General features: G+C 36.2%; 1 protein-coding gene across 1 annotated transcript in view; it reads right to left on the bottom strand.

Annotated features, from left to right (window-relative positions):
- Window positions 1-12958, bottom strand: part of LOC129123892 (uncharacterized) — a 478567-nt gene that overhangs the window by 324572 nt on the left and 141037 nt on the right. Inside the window, exon 4 of the mRNA XM_077182273.1 lies at window positions 5566-5616. Coding sequence (XP_077038388.1) covers window positions 5566-5616 — 51 coding nt within the window. The remainder of the gene's footprint in view (window positions 1-5565; window positions 5617-12958) is intronic.

Raw genomic sequence — 12958 nt, 5'->3', positions numbered from 1 at the left:
CACATATAAACTATATGCTACATCCTAATATATACTTCAGACTATTTCATTTTTTTTTGGCATAATGTAAAAAATAATCTTTTGAGGCACAGATATTCTGATGTTCCTTTTTTCAGTTGAAGAAAAAGCACTAGGGTATTAGATCACCACGAAACGTTTGCACAGTTGTTTAAAACAGAAGCAAGGATATTAATTTGGTTCTACATAAAAAAGATCATATCATTTACATGATCTTCAACTCAAAAAAATTCTTCCAGGATGTGGAAATATTTAACTTTAATTTGTAGTCAGAATATACATGATTCTTCTTATGAAAAATTATAAACTGTACTAATCAATTGCTAAATAATTTTAGGATGCTCACTTTAACATCTATTTTAACTTGTCACAATGAATTTAACATATGACCAAACAGCAATAGAATTTCATTGCTCCAAAGACATACAAGTAACCTGAGCAATGAAAGGATTTGGAAAGATTGCAGTTTCAGTTTGTACACTAATTCCATGTGTTCGTTGTTGTCAAAATTAATTATACAGAAACCAAGTATCAATCTATTGTGCTATCATGTACAATAACACTAATGTAAGAAGAAGTTTCATTAAACTCACTTTTGTAGATCACAGATTTCTGCAAATGGTAAAGGCCTATGGTAAAACCAGAAATCTAACCTAAAATCTGAAACTTCAAATATAATTTCCCTTTCAAAGTCAATCTATCTTACAGCACTGCTTCCCAATAATAAAGAGGTAAGTTCCACTGTTAACTCTAAAAATTGGCATTTTGTAAGTACTAACTATTGAAATGAAGCTGTTTCCTCTCATAATATATAAATATTCTGCAAAAATTAAATTCCAGTCACCAACGTGTATAACACACATATCAAGAGCATTCAGGACTATCTGACATGAGTCATCATCATTGACCAAAACACTTTCCCTTTCTTCTAAGCATAAAATCCCAGACACTAATGCTCTGGATTTATTCACAGAGCTTTCAGCTCCCTTAGTCTGGCATTTTGCACCATCCACTTTAATATACATCTACATAAGCTTGTTAGGGTCCTGTTTCCCTTTGGAAATTTTAGAATGTGCTATTTTTCCAGTGTGGGCTTGCTTCAAATGGCTGTGACTGTCCCCTCGGTTGAGGTAACAGCTTGCCAAAGCCAGCAGCAGAGGAAGTGGAGGCAGTTTGTGTCCCAGGCACTGGCCAGGAGATGGTGGCAGAGAGCAGCTCTCCCTCAGCCCCTGCAGCGCTCGCTGGAATCCTCAGAGACCCCGAGCTACTTTGGACACATCATTACTGCCGCACAGCAGTCTCCTGACTTGTGCCATCAACTTACTTTATATATTTTTGGATAACACAACAAGCTCAAAACGTTGGTTAACATCCAGTTTGTTCAGTCAGATCTGGGCACTTGCATGAACACACAACAATACAAGCTGGGTGCACTCAGCTCTCCCTCTTCTGCTGAAGAACCAAGTTTCCTGACATCAGTTTTGGTAGTGATAAAAATCAAACATTTTCTGGAGCCATTATTGCCTAAAATGTTAATGCAGTTTACTTTTTTCAACTGTGATCGATAGCTGGAGGAAAAGTGCCCATAAATTACTAAAGGCAAATACGATTCTATTAGCACTCAGGAGATTTTGCAACATTTGCCAGTCTGTTTTACTGGAAAAAAAAATTAATTTGTTGAAAGCCTAGTTTTTTACCTGTCTTTGTCTTTCTCTGGAGAAGAGGGATATTTTTATCAGGAGTCATTTAGGAAATGTAATTCTAATGTACTATAGCTATAGGTTTCAATTAATGTTCTACCTCTCTGTCAGCTTTACATTTCATGTTTTATGAAATCATTAACTATTGTCATGTTTCTATTATGATACTATTAGGAAATAAAGAGATGTATGTAAATGGAGATGTAAAATAAATGTATGACAGTTACTAGGAGCAACATCTGTGCACTATCATACATGTTTACACTAATTTTCTAAAGATTCTTCCATTCATTACAGAGCATTGTTACTTGCTCTGGCACAACCCTTATTTCCATGCATTTAGGGATTCAAGCAAAGAGAGGGTAAATGAGAGCCTAATCAATACCACTTTTCATTTTGCTTCTAATGTGCTGCCTTTCTCTTTCTTTTCTTCATGAACAAATCCAAAAAAGATCCTGACGTTACAGTCATAAAATGTAATTCTTCTGCAGAAACACAGACAATAATGCTCTCTGTATTCAGGCATATTGCATATTCTAATGGCATTTGGCTAAATTGAGTATGGATTTAACATCAAAGGCTTCATGAATTTTTCAAATGAGATATTAAAGTCAATATTTCAAGTGAAAGATATTTCAATTTAGTTGCATACACAACAATAAAAAACTTCTACAAGGCAGAGGTACTAGTGGCTATGGCAGTATTAGTTCATTCAGGAAATTATTAGTTTATAAGAAAATCAAACAGAAGGTTGTGATACAGCAATGACACTGAATAAATTAGACTAACAGATACACACTAACGTACTTTATCTCTTGAAGTCTGAAGCAGAACTTGCAACTGGCATGTTCAGTCCTTCAAGCAGGGCTTCATTTGGGGATATTTTATTTATTTATTTATTTAGTAAATTCAAATGGTTCCACCTAAATTTGCATTCAGAACCTCAGAAATCTACTTACATTCATCACTGAAATGGTTAGGCCTACTGTATGCAAGAAACATCCCGGTCCTCTTTATTTTTTAATTTAAGTGCATTTTGCTCCATATTGTCAACACTTATGCAACGCTGCTTTTGATTTCCCACTGAGTTACAAAACATTCAGACTACTCAGTGCTCACAAATGGTCCGCTGAGCTCCGACTACTTCTATGCCCTGGCAGAGATAAAGACTTGCAAACAAAATAACACAGGGTCTGGTTGTTCTTTGCCTTCCTATTTTGGGCATGTGGAATGCAGCAAAATGCCCATTAAACCAGGAGGATGTTGGATTATGATACCATGACATATCCCTGAGGAACACATTTGTGTCACCTACGACTCCTGGGAGAGCTGGATGCCCCACATACACGTGCTCCTAGTGCATACTTAGGCAGCTGCACCACAGGGGCATTGTGCTGCTCTAAGGCCAAATACACCATTTGTTCACATACAAATAACAGAAGATACCAGAAACTACAAATATATACTGCAATGAATACTGATTTTACTAGTAATTCTTATGTTACTAAAAACTAATTTTAATTGGGTACAAGGGGAAAGTTACACTGATTTAAAACCTTGGCTATCAGGTCATTTGGGCCAACAAATTATTACAAAGAATTCTGATCCTAAAAGCACTTCCCTGAAATTAGCAGGTTGTTTGTCTCTACAATATTCAGCCAAAGTATTTGCACTTACTGTGAGACTGCTCCAAGGGCCCACAGAGGGAACAAAGCTGGTGCTAACTAAAGGTTAAACTGCTAGGCCTGTTTCTACCATGGCTGCAGGAGTGACAGCAGATGCTGATCTGTAACTCAGGACTAAACAAAGCTAACAGCCTTGTGAGGAACTCTTGGAGAGACTGGGGCAGGCCATCCTTCCCCCATTTAAATACTACCTAACTTGTAGCACTGCTCTTGGGGTCCTAGACAGCTCTTTGCTCACCCCTGGGGCTTTTCTGAAGCGCAGTGTTCAAAGCACAGTAATATTTCCATAAAATGAGAAGTGTCGCCATCTCAAAGGCAATCAATCAGGGACAAATATCATCTTCAGAAACAGTACTCTCATAAAAAGTATTTCTTGTGGTAACAAAGGTAAGGCAGAAGCCTTGTATAGATAATAAGACCCAATAACTACTAGAATTGTATTTTCAAAATTGCCTCTGGGGCTGGGGAATATGGTTTCCTTTTCCTCTCTTTTGATTTCTGGACATCTGAGATTGTTCTGAAAACTACAATTCATGCTTAGTGAGGCGGTAGTACATCCAAAAACTTCCAGTTGAAATTATTGAAATTTTGATTTTTTCATTACATAAAATGACACAGTTATGAGGAAAGATTCCTCCATTATGTCCACTCTGTCTGAAAATAATGCTTAAGGAATGATCCTCTGAATTGAATAATTTCCCATTTTCCTTGTTGATTTTAGGGATGCACATAAAGAGTACATCTCTTGCAAGATCTGTGTCAAAATGAAAGTTCAAATCCTTCTTTAGAGCACTGCTAAATAAGCAAAGAATATTTGCAGTTCAGATCAGAAGAGGAGACCAAACTGTAGGATTTGGTCTTGACAACCAAATGCTATGCCAAAATCAAAATCATTCACATATCATGCTGTACATACCTTTTGTGTTTAATGTAAGGTTTTATTGAAAACATATGAGTAGATTAACCATAGAAATAAACTGAAGAAATTGTGCTACCTAAAATATGCTTTTGACTCTTTATTAACTGGTGATAATCTGCACTGATTTGCATTGCAATTCCATTGCAGATGTTGCTGACATTAAGACTTATGACAAGGAAACTACAGAAAAAGCTGATTTAAACAGGTATTTCACATTAACTCAACAACATATGCAGTGCATAACATCTTCCAGGGTTTTAAGTAGTCTACCTAATTCTTTGCAATTTCATTGTTGTTAAAAATAAGGAGTAATGAAAGTCCAGTTGACAGTCACTTGGTTTTCTCTAATTTCTAAATTTTTTTGATTTGCTCTTGAACTTTCCTTCTTGATGGAGTCTAAAGAAGGAACTGTAATTATGTAGTTCAACTGAAACTCATGGCATGGGAAGGGACAGTTACATTTCTTTGGATCTACCATTATTACAGCAGGAGCAATCACAGCTGCTTTCAGACTTGTTAATACATTCTGTAGGGGGTGAAAGCCTTGGAAAGGGGGGTACTTGTGTGAATTTCTTTCCCCTCCACACAGCAAATGGAGCTGGCAGTCCACCAAAGCTCTCAACACTCCTGCACTGTCTGGCAGAAGAAAGTGTGGCACTTGATTAAGGGGAAAAAAAGTGCTTTTGGAGCACTGCATAGGATCATCTTGAACACAGAAGAAGAACCATGAAGGACAGAAAGGTGGGGAATGTGTGTTTGACTAGGTGAAGAAATGATCCCACTGTAAGGCTTTTTTCTTTCTGTTTGTTATAGGCCAGGTCTACAGAATTAGCTCTTCATCTAGGTTGAAGTAAGATACACCAGGACTCTCCACAGATTCTTTAGTCTATATCTGGGAAATGCATTTATTATGAAGTGTTAGATGGTTCATAGTGCCTATGATAGTCCTCCAAGCTAGGTTGAATTTTATATGTTTTTACAGAGTGACAAAGCAGGAAATACCTTAAAAAACAGAGTATTAGTCAGTAGAAATCAAAATAAGAAGCTTCATGTGGGTCATCTGAAAAGCCTAAAAAGCAATCAAAAATCAAACTGTTACCAGGCACACAAGAATAGGAACAACCTCAGTGCAAAGTATAATAAACAAACTCCTCTGGTAATGTGAACTATACAGATGCTTGTTCCATCAACTCAGTTCATATTTTGAACGCTACACAAGATGAATGAAGGTAACAGGACTTACCCAACTTCAGTAGTTCAGCAATGAGCTCTGTGTGTTTGTCCACCCACCTCCCTGGAAAAAAGAAGTGTTACATGTCAGGAATGAGTCCAGTAATTATCTTCTAACACAGGAGCAATGCCAGCAACATTCTGGTAATGGCAGCATTAATGCTAAAAGTTTACATTTTCAAACGTGAAAACATTCACAGATACAATCTGGATATTTTAACTGTCACAGGCCTTAGCAATCTAATATTGCTGAGCCTTGTGGCCAAGGCATTAAGACACTGGTATCTATCTGCCACAGAGAAGAACAGATCTTCTCAGTACTTCCCTAATAAACTCAATAATTAATCCAGCAAAATTCAAAAAATAAAAACAAACGCCATGTCACTATTAACAAATACGAAACAAAGAAAAATTCACTTATTTTGCTAAAAATAGATAATGAAAATATTTTCTACTCTATAGTAAGATCAGAAAACAACATAAAGTTGTAAAGTTCTACAGTAATTCAAATTCATTGAAGTCATTATAAATCCCAAAATACAGAAAATAACTTTAATTCATTTACTTGGTCAATCATTTAAGTTACCTGTCAAAACAAAGCAAATTAAAACAAAAAAAAGGGCAACAAGTTTATGCCCACATAAAAAGGACAAAGCATCTACTATATGAGTGTAATCAAATGCAGGTTTATACCAGAAATATAAATAGTACAGATTGGAAAAACACTTGAATAATGAAGTATTTCATGCAATTCCAAGGAAAATCAGATGAATGACTGAAAAGGATGGAAGTGTACACAATTCATTATATAGAATATGGTAACGCTTGGCTAAAAGAAGTGTGGAGTTCCTCACTTTAATGAGCAAAGTCTTTGCTCACAAATTAAAAATAAACAAATAAAAAAGATATGAGTATGATCTCACTTATTGGCAGTTGATCAAACTGCAATTTTCCCCAAGAGCTGGGAAGCCACTGCCTTATAACACATCAAGAACTCCTGCTTATTGAACTGATCTGTGTATAGACTGACTCCTTTTCTGTCTACAGCAATTGTTTTTCCTATCAAAACATTTGGGTTTATGGAAATGACAACTTAATGGTTAACTGGAAACATTGCAGGATGTTAAAGCTAAATCATGCTCACTTGACTTCAGTGTCTCATTGTACCCCCACTGAATAAAAGTATTTTATAAAAGTATCCTTTCACTGAGGGTTGTACAGCTGGTCCAATCTCAGTGCAATGCTGCTGATGTTAATAGCAAACTTAAATAGCTACACACAACAGTTTAAATCTCTAACATACATATATTACCATAACTGAACCCAGCACTTTTCATTAATCATACAATGGCATGCTGCTTCATTTACAGCCAGCTGATTAAAATAGAGATATATTGTCCTGAACCTCACGGAAATCATGGGCACTCAGCCATTGTTTCCAAATAGTGTTTTCTCAGCCTTGTTTCACTCCTCAGCTACATATTGCAGATTAAAAAAATTATTAAGGATTCCAGCATAGAAATGGACAACAAAGGATCCTAAATAAGAGATTGAAAGGCATACATTTTCTGTCACAACAAGGATAAAACTTCAGGTAGAGAAGGCCTACTTCAATGTCCTCTACCCTACTACTGCAGCATTTCAAACATAATCAAAAGAAACTAATTTGAGTTTTTGATAAGGAAAACCTGAAAACAGCTTGATAAGCTATAGATAGAAACATGTAGCTTTGAATTTTTATTTACATGAGTCCAAACACCTAAGAATGCTTGGAAAACATGCACATCTACACTGAAAACAAAGTTATTTGAGAATGGTCAACAATCTACCTCTTAAGTCACTCATCATCCAAGTCTGTGTGAATCTCACATGACTCTTACTGAAAAGGAACAGTTAAGACCCAAAGTACACCTTCATCTCTGACCTATGTCTCTAAACATATCATTTACTCAGGGACTGTATCTCAATTCAAATGTATAATTTTTGAGTATTTTTCAGAAGGGACACAATGGATGTATCACTAAACTTCTAATTCTATAAATAAGGCAAAAGTCTAAAGCACCATAAGGAGTCTTGCACACGAGCAGACAGGATTAGTGATTATTTCTCTAATACTCATTGTCTACCAGTGCATATATACTGCTACATATTTATTATAAGCTACATGTTTATAATTATGATTTACGTACACATTTCCATGAATTTTCTTGGAGAATAGCATTTTGCTGTGAACTGAATGCAGAACGAGGAACCAAGAGCTTCTCTGTCCTAACCCTCACTCCAGTAACAGGTTCTTGAGTTTGCAGCCTTCAGCAAACCACTTCCTGCATTTGTAAAATGAATATATAAACACCTGCTAGGTTAGCTAGAAAAGAATACTGGAAAACTATTTGGCCTTCACAACCAAAAGCCAAGTCTGAAAAATTCACAGTGAAATTGGCAAGGAAATATTGCACAGTGCACTGCAATCCCAGCGTTGCTTTGGCACCTTATGGCACTTTCCCTGTATGATTTCCAGGCTGAGTTTAAGTTTGACTTCCAAACCTGCAGACATTTATGGCTGTTAGCTACAATCACAGAATTTGTCTCTCTGACTTCAGGAGGATTAATTAGATGCCTAAAGGTAAGGAATTAACCAAATGCTTGTAGAATGAAGGCTTCATTTGGTGAAGGGCCAATTTTCCCAATTGATAATGTATAAATAAAATAATGCCTAATTTTCTACCATTACTAATGCTTTATATACTATATAATTGGAAGCAAATTAGCAAGTTATTTTAAATTGTTTACATACAAATCTTATTTCCTTTAAGAGTAGAAATCAACGGCCATTTCTCTTCTAATTTGATGATGTTGTTACATATTACGAAGACTAAGCATAAGGGGCTTTTTATTTTAAATTATCACACTGTGTACTGAAGTTAAACATTTGATAAAACACTACCCAACAGAACTAAAAAGAATTAGATAATAATCAAATATAATCTCATTTATATTAATCTAGGGCAGTTTCATATTTGATGCACATACAAGAATTTTAAAGAATCTTTTAAAAAAGTATTTTGACGATACTGCTTGTATTCTCCATAAAAATTACAAGAAAATGGTTCATGTAACTGGCAATGTTATTAAATAATATATATAGTTAACATTACTTTTGTGAAACAGTCACCATATTCCTCAAAACAACCTGATCCTTTTTATTCAAAAGGAAGCAAAAAAGTCTCACAAATACCAGTTAAAGACTGATTCTCTCAAAGATGACTCAGTGAAAAATAATGACTGACTGTTAAGACCTTATATTTGTGAAACATGACACAGGTCATCAGCAGGAGTCCACAGAAATCCAGCTACACTGTTTTCACATCAAGGTTCACAATAGCCTGATTTTCTTAAGGCTCTTGGTTCTCTCTGAGCCTCACTCCTCAGCTGAACATCATGTGGGTATGTGAATATCATTCTGGGTCTATCATAAGTTAAAGCATAATTATTTGTGTGTTACATTAGTATGGGCACTTGCCACAGTCAGCAAAAGCAAAGTTACTACTGTTGATCATGTGTCTTTCAGAGCTCTAATTCTTGTAAGTATCATGACACCACATCCCTGTGGAAGGACACATGAATAAAAGAGGCTTTTTGTGAAATACACAGTGAAAACAAAGCCCATTGAGGCAGATAAACTCTTCACTGCATAGATTCTTCAGACCAAAATATCACAAACAAATGGAAGCCAACGGAACTTTCCAAGCTTGTGGGCAGAGGGAATGTAACAGGATAAACTATCTTCCCTGCCTTCCTGGATTTTTTCAAATGCTGGTATCACCCATGTTTCAACCCTAACTACAACTTCCTATGATTCCTGTCAATTCTTCTCAGTTGTCCATGACAACTACATCTATCATAATCTGGAAAAGAAAATCTAAAAAAATTATGTCCTTTGAGTCTAGAACACAAGCCCTTTTTCTTCAACTACTCTTGGATTAAGTTCCCTGACCTTGACTGAGCAGTAGGTGTTGTCAACAACTTCTATCCTGTGATGACTGAAGTTTGTCCAGGAGACACAATTCCCTGTTAAATCCTTACTATTTCTTCACAGAAGACATCAGTTCACATAGAAATTATTTGCAAGAACACAAATTACCTCATTTGATTTCAAAATCAAATTAGGAATAAAACAAAATTTAGCAACTGCAAAATAGTTGCTAGGCTCCTCTCCAACCATACAATGGTTTGATATATAAGTGTACATGGATTTCTCTCATTTGGGGGATTTATACCAGTCATGAGATTTTTGATATTACATGCATTTTTCAAAACTCCCTAGAAATGCTATCTTTCAAAAATAATTTGAAAGATAATATACAGAATTTTATCTGTTAATACACTCCACTCCCCAAAATGCAGTGGCATAAACAGTAATGTCCAACATACTGCAAGGGGGAGGTAACACTGAATATTCTGCTTGACAAAAGTCAGGCTGCCTAAGGAACGCTCTTCCATGCAGTTCTGGATCCAAGTAACTCCAACACTGTCTGTTTTCTAAGAAGACTAGATCCTTAATGGAAAAGCTGCTAATAGCTATGTGTTCATTAGACTTGGAAATGGAGAGCCACTCCTCTAGCCTGGAGCCAGAAGGTGGGCTATCTTGGAGGCAGGGTTGATAGCTTTTGAATACCAGATGAAGTCTATGGATACAAGACTGGTGTCAAATGACAAGAGCCTTAAGCAGATGGATGACAGTGTGTGTGCACTATAGGCTGTTGTTAATTTACTAGCTAGAGATAATGCTTCTATAAAATTAAAAATGAGTCACTGGAAAACAGCCTGAGAGGCCATAGCCTGCAGATTTCAGGCCTCCTGGCAGGCCTGCATTGTGGGGGATATGTTTTTATAGAATTATGAAAATTAAAATTGCATGTTAGAGAGAAAGAAAATGTAATTGTTTCTCTTACTAGCTATTTAAGCTATTCATAGCTTGGATTTGTTATTCACAATTGCATATTCAGTAAAATGGAATAAACTACTCATAGGAACTCATAGACAAGATACACATGAGCAATGGCAAACATATATAATATCAATGAATTTTCAAGTGTCATTATGTGGGGTTTATGTCTGGAACTATCCTTCCACAGTTTTAGCATGACCATATACAAAGTCCCTCCTTTTCACTATTGCTCTGCATAGGACTTTTCACTGCTATTGGATTATGTTGGAAATAACCTTTCCTCTGTTTTTATCTTGGAATGAAAATTTCATGTTATACTTCTTGCAAGACTGTCAACAGATTTATGTATCAGAACAGAGACAAGGCTGTCTCATTGTTTCCTTGCTTCAAATGTAAGACCAGACGTCAGATTCAATGCAAAATTTTTGTGAGAGTCCATTTTGATAAAGAAGTAACTTTATCGCCAAAGGCAAAAAAAAGGAATGGTAAGTAATAAGTACACAGGTCTCAGCATGGTTCTCATGCTACCATTCACTGGCAGGGATACCCCTTACTGTGCTATCTAGAACTTCCTGGGCCACTCAAGACCATCTAGTCTTAAGAAAACACTGAAAAATTCAAACAATCTGCCATCCAAAGAAGCTGGATCTAAGGTGTCTATATAGCCAAAACTGTTCTTGATCCCTGCATGTATTTATCAAAGGCCCTAAAACAATTTAACCCACTGCCTGACAACCAAATTCCAATAGATGCGAAAAATATGCTGTAGGAAAAACAGTTCTAATGCCTAGACAATTCCTTTAACATTTTCATCTATCCAATGTACAAGTAACAATGCCTTGCAATTTTTCAGTACTTTTTGCCCCTATCACTGTTGGTGAATACATCCCTTTGGATACCATTGCCCCTAGAATCCCAGCTTAAAGACAAAAAATAACCACATGAGAGTTAGTGACAAGGTCAGAAGAAACCAAACCTTGCGGTGCCCATTCAGGGTTCACGTAGTTTTTAATCCACAACCCCAGAGAGCTGATGTAGAAAGCCAGCTGCACTGTTCCACCCCATCCTGCACCAACTCAGCACCACTGAGTCCAGCAGTATTACTGATGGTTTACATGCATGTGAATGAGGGCAGAATTAAATATGACATATGTAAAGAGATGTTCTTCAAAGCTTAAAAAGAAATGAGAGGAAGGAAGGGAAAGAATATGCAGACAGTGAATTAGTTATCCTGCATAATATACTACAATCAAGGTCACACGTAAATGTTTATGTATATAAATACATAATACTGGCCATGCAATATTGTGCCAATTCTTTTCAGACACTGACAGTGACAGAGACCTCTGTGCAGCAACAGACATTTTTCAGCTTTAGAAAACTTTAATACAAGGGTCTACCATAGAGACTTAAGTCATGAGCACATCCAAGTATTGCAGTGCAGCACCTCTCATTTCCACTTGAAGGTGAAAGGCTGACTTTACAAAAAAGTTTCTCTTTTTTCAGTCCTATGCAACACCACCTGTCTCATCAGCAGGACCACTCAAAAGGGATGGGCCTCAAGGCACCTCAGTCCCAAGATTCTCCATGCCTCATTCTTCATCCACGCTGCTAGTAATGTACCATCACTGGCACAGTTACACCTGAACACTCTGGTGCTGCCAAACACCTGGCTTTATTTTCCACTGTCCAAATGAAAAATAAGCATAATCTGCTATTTGAGGATACAGCAAATGAGGGAGTTCATGACAAATTGTGTTGGTTTATGCAGAATAGTGATAATAAGATACAAATGAGAATTTTTTGCTTAATGAATAATACTAATCACGTTTCAACAAATGCTGTGCCCTTCTAATTAGAGAGAATGCATAAAATCAGCTTAATTTATTTGTGACTAGTTATACATAGTTTAAATATTTACTAGAGATTTACTCTAACGTTTGAAATGATTTTAAACAGCTCTTGCAGTAAAACCAGACCTAGTAATGTAAAAGAAGTTAAAATTGTAACTTCTGCCCTCCCTTTTGTTATGTAGCGTGTGATGTATGCCCTCAGTTCAAGACGCAAGAGAAAGGATATTATTGATTTACATGTTAATTCTCCAACTGTTACTAATTTTCTTGATTCCTGCTTCCAAAGTTGCACTTCCAACATTCATCACTGTAGTACACTAGAGGGGCTGAGCATCTTTTTCAATAAATTACAGGAACTATGACTAATTATAGTGATATTAACTATGCAAAGTAATGTGTAACTTAAAATGGATACGTTTATCATTTCAAATTATGCTTTTGACTCTTGATGGCCTAATACATGGATGCTTTTCCTTTTTTTATACAGACTATGAACTCTGCTATTTTTTTTAAAAATCTGTTTCACAGATATAGGCATACCTTGTGAATTTGATGAATGGAACCAAATCATTTACATCTCATGTAATGCCTAGTGGGTAGAGGAT

The sequence above is a fragment of the Agelaius phoeniceus genome, chromosome 8 (assembly GCF_051311805.1).
Source record: "Agelaius phoeniceus isolate bAgePho1 chromosome 8, bAgePho1.hap1, whole genome shotgun sequence".
In the NCBI taxonomy this organism is placed as follows: Eukaryota; Metazoa; Chordata; class Aves; order Passeriformes; family Icteridae; genus Agelaius; species Agelaius phoeniceus.
This window is presented reverse-complemented; position numbering and strand designations above follow the sequence as displayed.